The sequence below is a fragment of the Oryza sativa genome, chromosome 6 (genome assembly GCF_034140825.1).
Source record: "Oryza sativa Japonica Group chromosome 6, ASM3414082v1".
Taxonomy (NCBI): domain Eukaryota; kingdom Viridiplantae; phylum Streptophyta; class Magnoliopsida; order Poales; family Poaceae; genus Oryza; species Oryza sativa.
Window position 1 is genome coordinate 13,934,657 of NC_089040.1, and position 18,414 is coordinate 13,953,070.

Below are 18,414 nucleotides of genomic sequence, written 5' to 3' on the forward strand. Positions count from 1 at the left end.
AAGCTTTTGTTCCAAAGGAGCCCGTATTGTTATTGTCAAGAAAGAGAGCAAAAAATCATCTCAGAACGGGCGACCTGGGCTTTGTAATAAACCATGTCTCCTAAACCGATACTTTACAAATGATACCCCTCCGTCCTATTTTAAATGTAACCATGAGTTTCCATATCCAAATTTAATTGTCCGTCTTATTTAAATTTTTTTAAAAAAATTAAAAAAACATAAGCCACGCTTAAAGTGCTAGTCATTTTTTATCATCTAATAACAATAAAAATATTAATCATAATTTTTTTATATAAAACGAACTATTAAAGTTGGACATGGAAAATCATTGGCTGACGTTTAAAATGGGACAGTGGGAGTACCTAATAATAGCTCATCTCTAGGCTAATAACCTATCTAATTATTTAGGGGATAGATGTTACTATCGAGCAAGGTAAAGAGTTTCCTACATTACCAACACCTAACAGGCTAACACACATAGAATATGTCCTCATCAATTGGTTCTTCCTGTAGTGATGTTGGTAAATTGGCATCTCTTACACGCATCATATTCACCCAACGCGCACCATCTCAAATGCAACTTCCATTATTACAATGTTGAGCCATATCATTATTATATGTTAGAAATCTGGATCTTTATCTAATTAAATCTAGGAAGGCAGAACTTTATGACACCTGACACCTCCTAATTGGAGCCTGGATCAAGATTAGCCATGTCCAAGGAAAAAGTTGTCTCAGTGCCAAAATTACCTATATCCAGGAATGGGTCAAGTGAGTCCCACTCAGTACCAGACACGCCTGAAGCATCACAAATCGGTGCGGTGTGCCTTGCCACATTCTGGCTACTTGAAGCGGCACCTGAAATGGTCCTTCCATGCTGGTCGTCTTTATTGTTTGAAAATGTAGCACCCCCAAGATCCTGAGTATCAGGTGGTGTTATGCTGATGCGAGCTGAATCAACATTGAAAAAGTGAGTAGGATAACCCACCATGTAATCAGCAGGGCTGTTGTATGTTCCTCCTTTTGTTCCTGCAATAGCCACATCGGCATCAATTCTACTGGACGTTGGAACCAGCAATTCCCCATGAAACTTATTTAAAACAATTTCTTGATGTTCTCCGATGACAGTGTCCTTCTGCACCAAATGATCTCTGGACATCTCCTTCACTTCATGGTTCTCCGCAGTATTGTCTTCCACAAAAGCATCAATTGGAGCATCGTCAGTAGAGAATAGCCATTCATTGACTTCATCTCCTGAATTCTCGGTAGCTTGGTTTTTACATGCAGAGTGGAGGTTCTTACATCTCCCGGAATCTAATACTTCATTGTCTGAAGCAATCGACAGGGATCCTTGATCACCATGAGCTGCTCTTCTGAGAGGAATCTTTGGATCATATTGTAGACAATGTTCACGAGGGTGTACAAGGACATCCAAAGCCAGCAAAGCATGTGAACAAAATTTTGCAAGCTCGGTACCAGTCTCTAGCCTCCCTGTTATGACAAGAAAAGATAAATACTACAACAAACAAAATTAACACGTTTTGAGAATTACATGGATGTAATTAAGTAAATGAACTGCTATATGAAATGCATGATTTATTTAGCTAGCTTAACAAATTTCATGCGTATGTGTCCTAGTGGGTTTCTTCTGTATATCGTTAACTCTACGTTTTACCAATGAATTAGCAAAACTGGAATGCATGTGGAAATAGATGATAAATACAGCAAATACAGATTGGCTCAGAACCTGGAAGAAGGTATTACCTTTGTTGAAGAGCTCAAGACCTCGTTCTAAATAAGGACAATTGTCAGGAGAAGAAAGAAAGGATGCCAATAGAGATTTTAACAAGGCTAACTGGAAGTCTGAAAAAGTTGGATCTCCTGCCAATAGTGGTCTTAGTTCATACATCCCCATAGTACAGAAAGACTCTCTTGCAACATTAATAAGAAGCAGGTCTATTTGTGTCCTCCAGTAGCATGCTCTGAATGAACCACCCTGCTCATGTTGAGAGTCAATAGCCAATTTCAACAGAATATACGCAAGATTATCTACTACTAGTCCCCCATCCCAAAAAGACTTCATTTCTAGCTATGAATCTGGACAAACGAAGTCTTTTTGGGACACATGTCTATACATCCTAAAAGTAAGAGTGGCACAATAAATAACACCTTGGAGGCAACCTAGCCAATTGAGTAGAGATACGAAATGATGAGTGGATTAAGAAGATAATGGTACTCTACAGTATTCTGTTTGTATTAATGACCAACAGTTAAACCGTTCTTATAAGGAATGCCACCGTGAAAGTAAAATAGTAATACCAGTTCAAATAGTCACCGTTCAAAAAACAAAATGCTAGAATTGCACATGAAATAGATATGAACAAAAGAACTTGTCTTGCAAATGAAGACAAAAGGATGGATATACAAAGGGCAACTTTACATAAGAAAATATACACTAAAGGAAGTTACAATACGTACAAGCGCAAACAAAACACCACCGCAACCATGGTTTTCAAGTTCGATTTAGGCCGAAATTTCAGCCATTTCGGTTCTATCGAAATTCCTGAAAATTTGGTTTTTTTGGACCGATTTTTTTTTTGAAATTTTAACATAAATTTACTGAATGACTAAATTATGACCAAATTTGCATAAGTTTGAGAAAAACAGAAAAATTCGGCCGAGATAATCACTTGCCCAAGAGGGGAGGGGGTCCAAAATTACTGAAATTGCAATCACTGACCACAACCACCCAAAACCAACAAATAGAAGTTATGGACTAGAAATAATGTTTCAGAGAGCCGCATCACATGCTGGTCAACACCGCTAGATCATTTCCTCCTCAACCCCCCACATCTCCACTTGAATCCCCTCTAAGTCCATAGTGAGGTCAATTGCAATGAGTCAATAGACGACGCAGGCGAGAGCATATGTGGCCTCATCACCATGGTCGAACACCTGCTGAGGGTGTCCGGAAGCATGACAATGTTGGCGACCAAGTCACCGTGGGAACTCACTACCTACAGCAGATCAGTAGACGCTGATGCAGGAATGTCCACTTTGAAGACTTCATGACCTCTTTGAATGTTCCGAGAAATTTGATAATAAGCCACTAAATACGCATACCTTTGCAAACTTGCCATCCAATCCGCATGCCTTTTCTAACGCACCATTAGGAGTGCTAATTTTTTTTTATTTCATACCACTTTCTCTCTTTCTCATCATTTTCTCATTTTCTCTCATTTTCTGTTTTATCCTCCTTTTTCAAACTGTTTTACCCCTGGCCCCACCTATCAGGTAAGAGAGAGAGAGAGAGAGAGAGAGAGGTTTTACCGCAGAAGGGGATCGGGAAGGGGAGGCGACACTTGTTGTGCTCCCATTTTGCGCCGGCGCCGTCTCCAGGTCCCGTCGCTGGACGCCGCCACTAGGACCCATCGCCGGGCGCCGCCACTAGGACCCGTCGCCGGCACCGCTACCAGCCTCCTTGCCCATCACCCTGCAACCCGCTGCCACCGGCCAACCTCCTTGCCTCACTGCCAGCCAGCCTCCGGTCCCTAGGGTTTGAAGGGAGAGGGGGAAAGGGGGTGACGGTTCTGCTGCAGAGGAGATCATGGCGCAAGCGGCATGCTCCTCGATTCCAAGTGAACTCCCTTCTAGGTAATGCTATAACCCTCGACATCTCCATTATTTGCACTAACGGGCTGAGGAGCAGAACTAGGACGTAATTGGTTAGCGGGTAAACTAATGATTTTTTTACTCTCATTTTTCTTGTTCGTACGCGATAGGACTGACCATGATGTGGAGTTTAGCGTGCACGTTCAGTTCGGTCAGTTTACAACTAAACTTGATGATGGTACTTGTGTTGAAGTGGCGCGTAAATGGCTTGAATGGGTTGTGGACTATCATCAGTGCACATTGGAGAGCTTGGAAAAGGACCTTGCAGCAAGGGTAAAATGCCAACATGTTCTGATCAGTGGCTATGACATGAGCACCGGCGAGGAAACACCGTTTAAGGATAATATGAATGTAGTCCATGCATTATTTGTTATGAAGAGTGATAGAAAGTTGATTTTATTTGTTGATGTGGAGGATAAGCCTATTCAGTTGATAACTAACTCGATAGTTTTATAGGTCAATGAGGTAGCAATGGGTGAAGTTGTGATAGGCAGACAAGGTGATGCTCAAGAATGTAGCAGTTGTATTGATTGGGATAGTCTAGAGATAGCTCCAATTCTACATAACCAAGTTCCTCAGCTTGCTATTGATTGGGATGCATTCGAGATAGAACCAATTCCACAACATCAACTTGGAGGAAAATGAAATGTATACATTTGTTGGACTTAGAACTGAGGATGAGAGAGCTGAGCAAGCTAGAATTGAAGCTGAGAGGCAAAGGAATTATGTTCCTACACCAGGTCCAGCTCATACTAAAGGGAATTTGAACCTTAACAAGGTAAAGATTGCTGTTAATGTGTAATACCTGGAGAATCTGAAATTTTCTATGACAGGGATGATCCTCCTATGGAAGTTGAAAGCTCATATGTAAGCATGAATGAATTTAGGTTAGCTGTGAGGCAACACGCTATAAAGGGACAATTTCAGCTTGGGATAGAGAAGTCTGATAAAAGAGTTTAGGGGCTTTTGCACAGCTAACGAATGCCCATGGGCTATCGCGGCCAGGCTGATGCCTAAATGAAAAATCCATGAGGGTACTAATAACTAACTAAACAATGTCTCATATTTCAAATATTGGTTTGACTGTATGAGTTGTCTCATGGCTGTTACCTTTTTTTTTGCGTATGTTGCGGGTTACCTTGAACAAATTTGCCCATACTTGTGCATCAACTGGGAGAATAAAGACCAAAATGGCAAGTTAGTGGGTGGCAGAGAAGGCAATTCCTTTTCTAAAAAAGGATCCAAATATGGGTGCAAAGAAGTTGATGGGGGAACTTAGAAACCAAGTACAATGTCACTTTAGGAAACCATACTGTGTTCATGGCTAAGGATAAGATTTTTGGTCCTGGCTCCTGACCTCTTTCTCTGGCGAGAAGAGGCAAGGGCAGCAAGCACCCTGGCTCCTAACCGCAGAGCAACAGGTAAAACCCTCCCTCTCTCTGTTTTACCTGACAAGTGGGGCCAGGGGTAAAACAGTCCCAAAAAAGGAGGATAAAACATAAAAAGAGAAAGAAAAAGAGAAAATGATGAGAAAGAAAGTGGTATGAAATAAAAAAATTAGCACTCCTAGTGGTGTATTAGAGAAGGCATGCGGATTGGATGGCTTATTGTCAAATTTCTCTTGAAGTTCCCTAGCAACCACAACAGGAGGCTACAGCTTGGATCTCCTCCATTTGCCACACCTTCTTCCTTTACCGAGAAGAAAGGTCTTGATTGCCTCATTATTGCTTTGGAGTTCAGCGCTGTATTTCTTGGCCTCATCCAGCTCTGGCTCCGAGATGCTTATTCTCGAACTGCTGCCAGCAACACCAATGACCAGGCGACACCGGTGATTAGCACTGATGCATCTGTGATCGTGGGGGCTGAGGAATGGAAGGCCGGAGCAATGGCTAGCCCGACTGCAGGCATCCGACTAACAGACTGGTCAGAAGCAACAGGGGAAGTCCTACAAAGACAAGAGAAAGCTCTCAGCAAAAGAAGACTTCCCGAGAACAAGGAAAAATTAAGTCTACATATATACTTACGTGGCTTACGGCTTTGAGGAGCAACGCGGAGTGAGGGGTGTCAACTAGCCTTGGGACTAGTGACTAGTGAAAATATACTTACATCTTCGAGGAGGGACTAAGTCTACGTATATACTGTCGGCGCTCGAAGGAAGAGATGGCTGAGATGAGAAGAATGGACTTGAAGGTGAAATTCAAAGGCAGCCTACAAACTTTATCAAAGAGAAAAAGCTTACCAAGGTTGTGCGTGTTCTAGAATCTGGAGCGAAGATGGCATTCACCACCTCAAAGTGCTTAGTCCATTTACAATCATTCTGAACTCGAAAATACCTAATTGAAACCAATCCGCACCTATCCATTTCACCTGTGCACTCAAACTGAGCAAAACCCAAACTAAAAATCAGCTCATTGAACCCATTTGATCCCAACCAAGCAGGCCTAAACATGAGGGAGCCCTCGCTCATCTGACCTTATTTGCACTACCAGATAAGCACTAAGCATAGTTACAATAGGAAAAATGTATTTAATGTGGACTAGGAAAAAAAATTTAAGGCATTTAGAAAGCTGACGTTATGATTTGGTTACAATAATCTAGTTGAGGAGCCAAATAGGTGAATTAGACAGTTATGCACTCTTGTTTAACTACAATGTATTAGTAAAAGAAATCTATTTCGCTTAAGCATGAGAAGTGATTGCTTAAGCAAAAGAATGCGTAAATATACAGTTATACACATACCAGAGTCAGAAGTACTTCAAATGTTTCCAGTGCTGCTATTTTGACACACAGTGAAGACATTGATTTTCTAATGCATGTAGGTTCAGGGCTCCCAGCAATTGAGCTTTTCCCATGCAATGCCTGATTGTTGCTGGAAGATCTTTCTAATGAAGACTGATTTATTCCTCCTATTGGAGCTGAACTCATAACGAATAGGCTGTTGCCAGAATTATCATCCAGATCAGCAGAAATGTTGCTAACTACCACCTGAAGCAAGTGCATACCCATCCCTGGTCAATTAGTGGCAAGAAATTTAAGAGCTTTAACAGAAAGGTGCATTACAAGTGAAATATTATGAAATCATCTGAGACATATCCAGTGAATGCAGCATCCTGGACTACAAAACCACAGTTGTTTGGCTCAGACTCAACAGGTGGTTTAACATTTGATACGTCCATGTTAACTACTAAAAAAATAACAGTTACAGCAAGTACATAGAGTAAAGGTTTTCTCCCGGAACCCCCTTTCCAAGCATAAAACTTCGTAGATCATCTGCTAATGGCATGAAAATTTATTTTGCTCCAAGGCTCCAAGCAGGCATAAAGTGACTTAGTGTCAGTAACATAAATATACAAATAGATTCTATACAGTTCTAAATATAGAGCCTGACTGTCTATTTGATAAAGAAAAAGAGAATGCCAGCTTGTCTGGTTTGTACGAACGTTGTTGTCTAAGCAAAATTCAGCTGACCTGTTTCATGTACAAACCCTCTATATATCCTTTCCAGCAGAAGCGAACACCTGGCATATGCTCACTTATGCAGCAGTTTTAGATTAACATAACATTATTTTACATGGAGTCGAACTCAAGGGATAGTGCTTGGGAGCTTTACTGCTGTGAGAGGACAAGAGTGGCGTAGAATAATGTCATTAACCTCGTTAGCCCGATCGGGCATCGGAACTGGAAGAGTGGACATGTCAATATCTCGATCAGTTTTTAAACTACAGTATTCTCCCTTCTTCATTGTGCCAAGCAATATTGGATATCTATCACTGTGTAATAGGAAATATTGGCAACTTTTTTAACTTTTCAAAAACAAACACAATTTGAAATGTGACAAGTACATTACCAGTGTCGTGTCAGTAAGAAATATCTGTGCATACCAGAACCTGATAATTTGTGGTAACATGTATAGAAATTTCCTACAACACGTGTAAGCGACAATTCACTATTGAATGTGAAAGGGGGCTATGCAACTCTGCGAAGAAATTAAAGATGTGATATTTATTATAACAAAGTAATTAAACAATAGAATCGATGACAAAAAACAGCACGCGAAACATATCAATTTCCATTCAGGACTATCATTTCTGAACACTTGTACGATTAACTCACAAGTTGGCTAATTTCGATAACCCAACTTCAAATATGCCAAACTAGTACTTTTAATAAGAAAAGTTAAATGAAAACATATTATTGGTTGGCAACTCAGATTGAGAACACTTATGGAGTTCTCTACAGTTGGTTTGATATCCTTTTCCCCCCAAAAAACTCAACAGCTCATTATTTCCTAAGACCCCCGAAATGATTTTCAATGGTGCTCTGTCTATTCACAATTGTACAGACAGGCCCCCAAAGAGATCCAGAAATGACATCAACAGTAGCTAATGGTAAGAGTTACAAAACAAGTGTTTTGAGTTCGAGAGGATAAGGTGCATACTAAAGATGATTAGAGGTTATTTGGATCAGACATTAGTTATCATTTTCAAATATTTGAGGCCCAAGGAGGCAGGGAGATTCCTCAAATATCAGATGTGGATTGTGGAGAATGGAGGCGATATTTCGGATGGAATATGATAAGGCCCCAGGACAATATGGTTTTCCAGCTAGAGTTTTACCAAGTTTTCTAGATCAGAGGGACTGATTTGATGGCCATAGTATATGATTCGCAAAGGCACACTTCCCCTTTACTGCCATCTTTGGTACTACTATGTTGTTACAAAAAAGCAAAGAGATGACAACTATACAACAATATAGAACCATTTGTCTACTAAATGTGAGTTTAGAGAAAAACTTTACTGAAGTGACCACAATGAGAATTGCTGGAGTGCAAAATTTTTATAAGATCCACGCAAACAACTTTTAAGCTTGGACATTGTACCATGGAAGGAATTACAGTTCTTCATGAAACAATCCATGAGATTGCTTAGGGAAAAAAACCAAATGGAGTGAACTTTTAACAACATACTTAACTAAGAAATATTAGATGGGACTCTTGGATAGAACATTTTGCAACAGGGGGAGTATGATGGTAAAAGTGATGATAGTTTGAACTTCCGAACTAAGACAGGGTGACCCATAGTGCCATAATCAACTCTATTATTTAATATTCGGTGGTTATGTTGGCAATTTAGTAATATACTATTCACTTTAATTTGATATTATACGTGGCTATCAATTTATATTTGATTGTTTTTAAATAAACAGTAGCAGAATCCCTAAGTTCTAATCAACTAAAATTTTGTTCCATAGGGCTATTGTAGAGAATAAGTGAACAAAATGGACAGATAGAATTGTGATTGGGGAACTCAAGTAACATCGTGATTATTTTAAGTAGTCTCTACGCATGTATCCCTATTATACATGCTTTGGGCCACTGGCTCATCGAACTACAAGGTCCATTACATCAACACTATTTATCCACTAACTTACAGAAGAAATGCATCAGTGTTTTGTTTCGACTACTAATGCAAGTGGTGTGTTAAGTATATTTTTTATAAAAGTGTGAATGACCTACCAACACCCATCGAGCTCATCAATAATCGCACAATAGTGTAGAGTTTTCTTCTTACTGCAGGCAGCTTTGCTCCTTTGAAGTACTCAGTTATGAGCGTTACAACACTACCAGCATGTGGTAATAGTGAACTGCAGGAGAAATTATAACTAAAAATTAAATCAATTTATCATCTTAACATCACATGAGATATCTATGAAGGCTACAATACTATAGCTAGTACCAACTGCAATTAAATTAGATAAGGGGTATGGTAATCATCATTAGCCTCATTTGCAAAATTTCAAGTGATAAAGCACTTCTGGAAATCATTTAGACAAACAAAAAATCAAAGTTATTTTTCTAAAGATCATAAATTTCAAATATTGTACTGAAGCTTGTCTGCTAATGATGTGTGTGTGCGCGTGTGTGGAATTATGTGTTCTGTTTCTTCATATGTTCTTTTAAATTTTTTTTTTGTGAAAGATCACACAATTACTCACCAATCCTGGTGATTTGTGTGTGAATAATTTTGAAAGTAAGGCAGAAACAAAAGATCAAGAATGCATGTTACCTGCGCATTCCTTTAATAATGGCACCAAGAAAATCCAAGAAAGATGAATGCAGTTCTAGAATCTCAGAAAAAGAAAGATGACATGAAGGGGTGTCTTGTTGTACTAGTGATGATTTATGAAATGTTACATCTGTCAGCAGCACTCGTTGTATAAAAGTTACCACCGCAGGCACTGGAATATTCACCTTCAATTAAAATAAGGGCCCAAGAATGTCTGTTAGTGCTAAAGATTAAAAGCAAAAACAATGTTTCTAACAAACCTGAATTGGATAAGAAGTAGTTAACATCATGGAGCAGCAGTGTATAAGTGCTGAAATTGTAGGAACTGCAAATGTGCAAAATTTCTTTGCTGAATGAAAGTTCCAATCTCCATAGGTTGTCTGGCCTCCTGACAGTGGTGGAGGTTTACTTCCAGGTGAAATTAGTGGCATCAACTCAAATCCAGTATAGCCTGCAAAATGAACTTGTGGTTCAACATTGCACAAAATTGTAGTACAACTGAGAAGGTAAAAAATGAGGCACCAAATATCTTTGCCTTCATCCAGTCCAACACAACTACCATTTAACAAATTGTTGACCACAACCAATATCTTCTGGATCATCAGTGACAAACTATTATGTGATACTCTGACACAAGGCAATAGTGCTAAAGTGCTCGCAAGTTTCTGAAAGATGAGAAAAATGAAAGGATCAGTCACAAGTGGCAAACTGATGATAATGAAAACTAAATCAATGATGGAATCAAATGAAAATTAAAATGGTTCAATAAAAGCAAATTCCATGCCTTTGAATGTTGTAGATTGCATTGACCACTCATAATCTTTGCTGCAATGATGGATTCAACCTGAAATTACTAATATCAGTATAAAACTTACTACAGTCAGTGAGACACAACCAATAGATCCACACTTTGATGTAAGAATGTCAGCATTATCCATATACTTGTGAAGGTGAGCGTATATCATATTGTCACATAGAAATATCATTGCAAGGCATATAAGAAATGAGTGTGGGGTATGCTACCGACCAGATGGAAACTGTGAATCTTTGATCAGCCAGATTGTGCTCTCCATTTTGTACTTAATGTGTCAAACCAGGTAAAAGGTAAGAGATGCATTTGACGTGCTAGATTCATAAATCAACTTGAGCTCAAGGTACCAACAAATTATGACAACAGAATGAGCGGTAGAGGTTATTATAATCTCTCTATTCCTATACTTCTGATTACTAAAATAAGCATTCCCAATAAGCCACATCATAGAAAAATTGGAAGCCTTTGGATGAAAGCATAGAAGAATAATAGCCATTGAATGTTAAACATGTATCCGACATCTACAGATACAAGAATGGCAGTTACCAAAATCATAGGACATGAAGTTAGCCAACCAAACCATATCATAACTGCCTACATGAAATAAATCTCTCCGTGGACATGCTTGCGCTGATAAAGCCCATAACAGACGGATATGCGTCAGTTATCACTTCACTACACATGATCAAAAACCTTTTATAAAATAAATTACAAAGAACTGTCAGCAAAATATGGTTTAGATTCCCCACATAAATAGAAGTGTGTTCTTCATTTAATTTCATATCCAGAATCGCAAGATGGTTTGGATTATCTGTTCCAATAATGAATCCTTTTCTAAGTATGGTGAATTGTTATGCTGCTCCTTTTATGTTCTATGTTTAAAACAAAGTCCAGATCACTTAAACATTGGAAGAAACGGATCTAAACAACCCTAAAAAAATAAATCACTGTACCCAAAATAATATGAAAATTGTGTAATTCTTGGACTTAATTCCTGGTGATATCTGTGTAAATTTTGGACTTCATTCCTGGGGGTCATTAGACAGGTTACCAGCCTGCTCTGGAATACAAGTTTATCCGTATGTCTTTGCTACAAACCAGGAGGAGTTGCTGAACATGAGATTCATTTCAAGAAATAACAGCAATTTCTTGGTGTCAAACTTTCAATCAGTGTGACTTTCTGTATACTCCCTCCTTTTCTAAATATTTGGCACCGTTGACTTTTTAGCACATGTTTGACCGTTCGTCTTATTCAAAAACTTTTGTGAAATATGTAAAACTATATGTATACATATAAGTAAATTTAACAATGAATCAAATGATAGGAAAAGAATTAATAATTACTTAAATTTTTTGAATAAGACGAACGGTCAAACATATTTAAAAAAGTCAACGGCATCAAACATTTAGAAACAGAGGGAGTATTATATAGGAAATGCTCAATCAACCTGTCTAAAGGAACAGGAAGGTTATGAATATTCATGATGAAAATCAGGCAAAGGAGTAATATGAACGATCAAAAGCCACAGACACCCGTACAAGTTAGCATACATCTAATGCTGTCTAATCACTCCATTTTAATGGCACTGGACAATCAAAATGTAAAACAATAACCAGAAAGAAATTCACTATACTTTTATGATGTGGCTGGTACAAACAAAGAAATTCACAAACAACAAAGGAGATTACAAATAAAGTAGCTCATACTTTGTTGAAGTGCCGATATACTGATGATGGGAAGAGTTTCATAATTAAACCAAGTAAGTCAGTTGCTTTCTCCTGCACACATAAACAACAATATATTTTCTTAGTGGAGAAGTTTGTATTTAGGAAATCATCTTGCTTGAAGTGTAAAGAAGCTTATACCGCAACAGAACCATCCTTGTCCAACAGCCGCAGCAATGGTTGGACAACTTTTTGGGCTAACAATGTTGCCTCGTCCTTTAAATTTGAAAACTTCGCCAATCTGTTAAAAAAAATATGGGTTGCCTTGCTTTTATGCTAAGCATTCTTATACTATGAAATTGCAACAAATGAGCAATAATGCTAGCTTTTTAGGAGTGGTGCACATTGCTTTTTCCATTGATGCCCTCCACTAGAATTCTCCCCTTGTTAAAGAATTTTATTGAGATTGTTGAACTCAATAAAATTCAGTGGCAACCCAGTTTGGTGACTGCATGATCAATCGCACTATTTTTCTTTTGACTTAATTAGTCAGTTTGACTTAAGTGAAACAACTAAGGAACTTTACTGTCATGAACACAGAAATAACATAGAACTCCAAGTTTTGATCATCTAGTACGGACCTTAATCATGCATTCTCAGACACAAGCAGTACGCCTCAGGGGCATACCTATGTATATCTTCCCATGTGCACAACACAGGACCATCGGTAGATTGTTCTCCTCTAGTTGACTTATGCCATGCTAATTATCATATTAGTCAATGGTTAGATCATTAGTACGTATAGGACCCTCGGTAACTTTTGTACTAGATTTGCCACTGGTACACCTGCTGAATATGGGCCTTTATATGCTATATATAATAATACTTTGGGCAAGTATAAGTTACAACCTGTATAGGTTATAACAAACTACCAAACTGCACATTTAAACTTGTAGTTCAAAAGACTACAAATTTTACAAACAAAGATAGTAAGGAGTTGTAATATTTTACATCCATAATGAAATGACGTTAGAATGCCACTAAAAGTGCTTAATTTCAAGGTTTAACCTCATCTTCGTATATATTTTCTCTTTGAAGGAATTTGCATTTTATTACCATGTCCTATGCATTCTTTTTATTTTACTTGTACAATTTTTGCAGCTCTATATAGCTGATGTGTTCATGAAAACCACACGTGATAGATGTTGACTCACTGTTGAAACATTGCAACCCATTTGTATTCCTTTATGCTTTACTATTAAATGATCATAAATGCACTCCCCAATAGGATAGTCAAAAAAATTCAGTTAGCCATACATGTCACATACCTCATAAACAGACTAGCCATAGCAGTACAAGTGGCTATGCTTACCATTTTGTTGCTAGATGGGACCTGCTCAAAGTATTATAGAGAATCTATCAGTTTATATTCCAAGAAACAATAGCCATGCCATGCATGAGACAATCCATATTATATACTAATACAACATAAATAATCAAATTTGGAACATAAACAGAATAATTTAGATGATACCATTCTTCTGTTTGTAGATTGGCATGTGTTGGAACAAATTATATGTTAATTTGATTAGTAACAATAAAAGGGAATTGAAATGGATACAACTGTTTGAAGCAGTTATGTTCTGAAGCACCTTATGTAGAGAGTCACTCAGTCACAGACTGTAATGACTTGATTTATAATTATTTGGCATGTCATGTATCAGTAATATGAATTGAAAATAAAGGTAATGTAGTTTTAAAAAGTAGACAGAATCTCAGTCCCACATACAGCTTGAAATAGAACAATATTGTAATTTTATATTACAGGAAGACCAGAAACAACTCTGTGGATCATTATAAGAGCTGATCAATTACTTCCTAGATTTCAGGAAAATAACTAAACAGGAACATAAGAATCCTAATACATAAAAGTTCTTTTTGCCTACATTAATTCAGATAGACCCTCCTATTAAAAAAATTCAGATTGACCTTCACTTATAGTTTGTTTTTGAGCATTCCAAAAGCATTTGAAGTTTGGACTGTTTTTTCCTGCCTTCTAACAAGGTGTGCAAACTAAAATGTTCTGGATCTAGGAGCAAAAAGAAATAAGGATAGAGTTGAACCAGAACCCAACTTCTTCATTTGCATTCACTGTTCAGAATTTTATTGATCAACGATTACTAAGACCAAAATAGATTGTTCAATAGAATGTCTAGTGTGCTAAATCATATTTAGAACAACATTGTCTGCATGAGTTGTACTGAGGATTCCTCATTTCTTCTGCACATTCTTAAAATATCTAAATATTTATAACAGCAAAATTCACTATCATCTGATCACACATATAGTAACTTAAATGTCAAACTTTCTTTTCCATTAGAACTGCAAAAAAGTGAAAAAAAAAAACATATAGTTCACAACAGAATTATGAGAAATATAATGCATGAAACCTACAAAATGTGAATACATGTATTTAAAACTGCATTAAAATATGTATGTTACCTTAATTTTTTTCATAATCTTCTCAAACCAGAAAGAGTATGAGTTTGCAAAGCGGTCCTCACTGCACTCTTCAAATGTCAAACCAAGAAAAGAAGTGCCCACCCAACAACTGTGTTCCTGACCAAAATTTGAATAGGGTAGTATATTAGTAAAAGTGCAGTTATAGTACTGTTAATTTGTTGAGTTATCATATTATCACATAGCAAAACAAAAGAAGATACCAGCAGAAGGTTTGTTATGGTTGGAATACAGTACAGCCCATAGCTAAGATAGGGAATCATGCTCCGGGCACAGGACAGAGCAGTCTAGCGTGGGGCAAGGCAACATATGTCGCAGTGCTGGGGACACGAGAAGGATCGCAAGAGAGTCTGAGTGGGAGTAGTTTTCATCTACAAAAGTCCTAGTCAAGTCAACTCCAAGAATCATGGTCCAGTCATCATTGTTGTCAAGTCACGGACTTCACAATCAAAGATAGAATCCTGATCCAGGGGATGCTAGAAGCAACTTGAATCCTAATAATATGTTGTCAGCAACCAGGGAGATCCCTCTTCTATTTGCTCTCATTGCCCCAGCACACAACAGAATGTTATCAGTGTCAAGATCCATCACACCTGGAATCCAGGGCACCATGCTGAAGAACACCATGAAGCTTGAAGAAAAGACTAAGCAGCTTGATACGGAGAACACTCAGCTCTTCACAATCAACATGCACCTGGATAGGCATAAAGCACATTTCAAACACATCGAGAAGATGAAGGTTTATGGTGATGCCAACAGTATCTTGGTGTCATGATTGAAATAGCACTGCTACAACTCCAGCATGCACGCAAGATGACAAGGAAGGCACTAGGGTCCTCAATATCACAAACTGGAGTTCTCTGTATTAGACAAAAAGGATGATCTACAGCAATCCCTCATTTCAGCTCGACTACAAGATGTCTCTGCAGGGAGAGATGATGTCGTTGAGCTCTAGTATAGCTAGTGGCCCAATTGGGGAGTCATGATCCTAGGCACATGAGAAGGATATCAAGAAGAGTGTGAGTCAGAGTTGTCATCGATTCGGAGTCAAAGATTTGAATCCTCATCTATTAGGGGGAACCTATCATATAATGGCGGCCAAATCTATTGAGAAATCAAGCAAGTTCAATCTATCTCTCTCTGTCCCTCATTTTGCCATGCGCTCGTGACTCAGTCCTCTGTGCTGTTGAGGCTTTCCAGTGCTGGCAACCAGGGAGGTCCTCTCCTCTACCTGCCTTAATTTCTCAATCTCCCAAGCACATAATAACAGTATTAAGTTATATTTTCGAGCAGAAATAATTGCTAGAAAAATGAATCAGTTTTCTATAGATAATCCATATATTATCTAAGAGGTGATAACAAGTATTGAGGGTTAAAATGGTTGAAATTTTCACTAAGACAAATGTTCAAACAATCAACAGACAAATGCAATTTCATCTTCATACCCTATAAAATTGGTGAAATTTTGTGTAAATTGCAGTGCTGGAGTGTTGAACTGTTGATATCATTATGTTTTAGTCATGTACATATTCATCGGCTACTGTCATTAGCTTTAGCTAGTCAACTATATATGTGATAGCGTCTTGGTCTATAATCGGGTGACAGTCATCAACACCTGTTAGACCTGTTTAAAATGCGAGAACTGTCCTTGGTCCCTAAGGGATTTGATCATTCAACTGCTCATGTAAAACATATACAAATCTCCATTTCAAAAGGGACCTAACTCAAATAAACCTCTTATGCAGAGTTGTGGACGGCTTGTCTCATAATCACATGATCTAAGATATTAAATTGACAGTGAATGCGAATATGCCATATAAATATACTCTTGGGCCTTGGCCCCAGTGCACCAGAGACTGAACTTCCAAGAACTCAGTGATGCTGATAAACAGAAGAGATGATGAAGTACAGTGCGTTCTATGTGCAGTTGAGGTTGCAGAGTCAACAATTGTGCTTCCTTTCTTGATTTGCAACTTGCCTGATTAATGGTCACAGTTGCCTAGTATGAAAGACGTCCTCAAGAGAGGATGAGCATCTAACATTGGTCACGTCGTACTAATATCAAACCAAACTACCAAAGGAAAAATTCGGAACTTGGCACTGGTCATCCAGCATAAAAGAAAATCTCAAAATAGGGTGAATTCCGCCCCCAACAAAGACATAATGATTCACCAATACTTGACGAAACAAAAACGGGAGACGTGATCGGATCGCACTCGCAGGTATAGGAAGGAAACCTAGGGGATAGGCAGAGACGCGGAGACATACCCTGTCGCTCGCGAGGAGCGCGACGAGGCGGTCGACCCAGGCGTCCACGGCGGCGCTCCACTCCTCGAGCAGCCCCGGGTCCGCCGCGCCCTCGACGGCGAGGAGTCCCTGCTCGCGGACGGCGGAGAGCGCGCGGGCGAGGTCGGCGGGGCTGCGCGTGGGCTGGAGGTCCGCGGCCGGATCCGGGAGCGGGAGGCACTCGGCGAGCACCCGGCGGAGAAGCCGCGGGCGCAGGCGGAGGTCGTGCATCCCGGTGAGGGGGAGGTCCCCCGCCGCCGCGGCGTGGATGTGGGAGGCCATCGGGCGGAGGAGACGAGGGAATTGGAGACGGCGAGGATGGATGGTTGCAAGAAAGTAGAGAGGAGAGGAGGCGAGGGTTTGGAGGTTTCGTGGCGCGGCGGACTAGCCGTTACCAGTACCCAGTTGGGCTGAGGCGTGTGGCCGTGGCCACCGCGCACAGTACACAGCTGGATACACATAACACACGTCGCGACTAGGATGAAAACGGCTCTAGTGACTCGAAAACCACCGCAGAGCCCATCGGTTTGTCTAAAGGCCATTCCTCAGTATAGAAGCACAAATAACCTGGGTGTTGGAACTTAGTCCTATATCGTAAGCATGTACTAGTTATATATTAAACATTATTAGTATAAAAATACAGTTGTATCATAATTCCCTAATATTTTTTCTACTAAACATTAATACAGAGGTGAATCTCATGTGAGTCTACTATCTTAATTATATTATCTTACCCCTTTTAAATTATGGTGGATTAATTACAGATTGATTAATGATGTATAATTATCTTTACGACACTGTCTTCCCTGTGAAATATAAATATGATACCCTTAAGAATATTCATGAGTGAAGTGCTATATCGGTATCAGTGCACTTGTAGATTTATCTGTAAACGTAAGAAATACCAATAAAGATGTCGAATGTCTGGTTTTGCAGATTATGGGGGTAATTCGTATTGACGTAGTAGTTTAGGGGAAAAAGAACAGATTATAGATGGAACGTTCAATCAAGAAGTCAATTAGAACTTCAGCTGATCAAAGCACTGTGGCCGGTGACACTACGGCAGTCGGTGCCTGGTGAGGATCCATTATGCTTCTACCGTTCAGATCCACTGCCGGAGACTGATCTTTGTTGGGTCACCAAAAACTACACTAGTTCTGGTTCGAATAAAAATTGAAACTAAAGATTATTTTTTAGTTCCGGTTAAAAAGCTGAAGAGAACTTTTTGATCTTTAGTTCCAGTTGATGTTACTACTAAGGTGATAATGATAAGCTCTTTATTTTTATGTCCATTGCATCTTCATTTAAAGTGTACAAAAAACAGGAAACACATCCGAAGGGGACACTAATTATGTCTATTGGAAAATCAGTCTTCTGATGTTTGGAGCTTGTTTC

At 39.0% G+C, this 18,414-nt stretch overlaps 1 protein-coding gene across 1 annotated transcript; it reads right to left on the reverse strand.

Annotated features, from left to right (window-relative positions):
* Positions 1–409: 409 nt before the first annotated feature.
* Positions 410–17,381, reverse strand: LOC9267324 (uncharacterized). The gene is made up of 13 exons (XM_066311685.1): positions 17,002–17,381; positions 14,716–14,832; positions 13,542–13,606; positions 12,415–12,514; positions 12,256–12,327; positions 10,522–10,581; positions 10,297–10,402; positions 9,998–10,188; positions 9,738–9,922; positions 9,188–9,315; positions 6,412–6,680; positions 1,765–1,996; positions 410–1,491 (listed from the first exon to the last, which is right to left on the reverse strand). The coding sequence occupies exons 1-13, from the start codon at positions 17,299–17,301 to the stop codon at positions 686–688; spliced, it is 2,631 nt and encodes an 876-aa protein (XP_066167782.1). The 5' UTR covers positions 17,302–17,381; the 3' UTR covers positions 410–685.
* Between the last annotated feature and the right edge of the window lie 1,033 nt (positions 17,382–18,414).

Bases quoted from the DNA above. Each gene is read 5' to 3' on its own strand.
- LOC9267324 (XM_066311685.1), bottom strand. From the start codon at position 17,301: ATGGCCTCCCACATCCACGCCGCGGCGGCGGGGGACCTCCCCCTCACC. The intron at 13,607-14,715 runs GTAACATACATA...TACTTTGAGCAG, and splicing joins AGATTATGAAAAAAATTAAG to GTCCCATCTAGCAACAAAAT. The intron at 10,189-10,296 runs GTAGTTGTGTTG...TTCATTTTGCAG, and splicing joins GGTCAACAATTTGTTAAATG to GCTATACTGGATTTGAGTTG.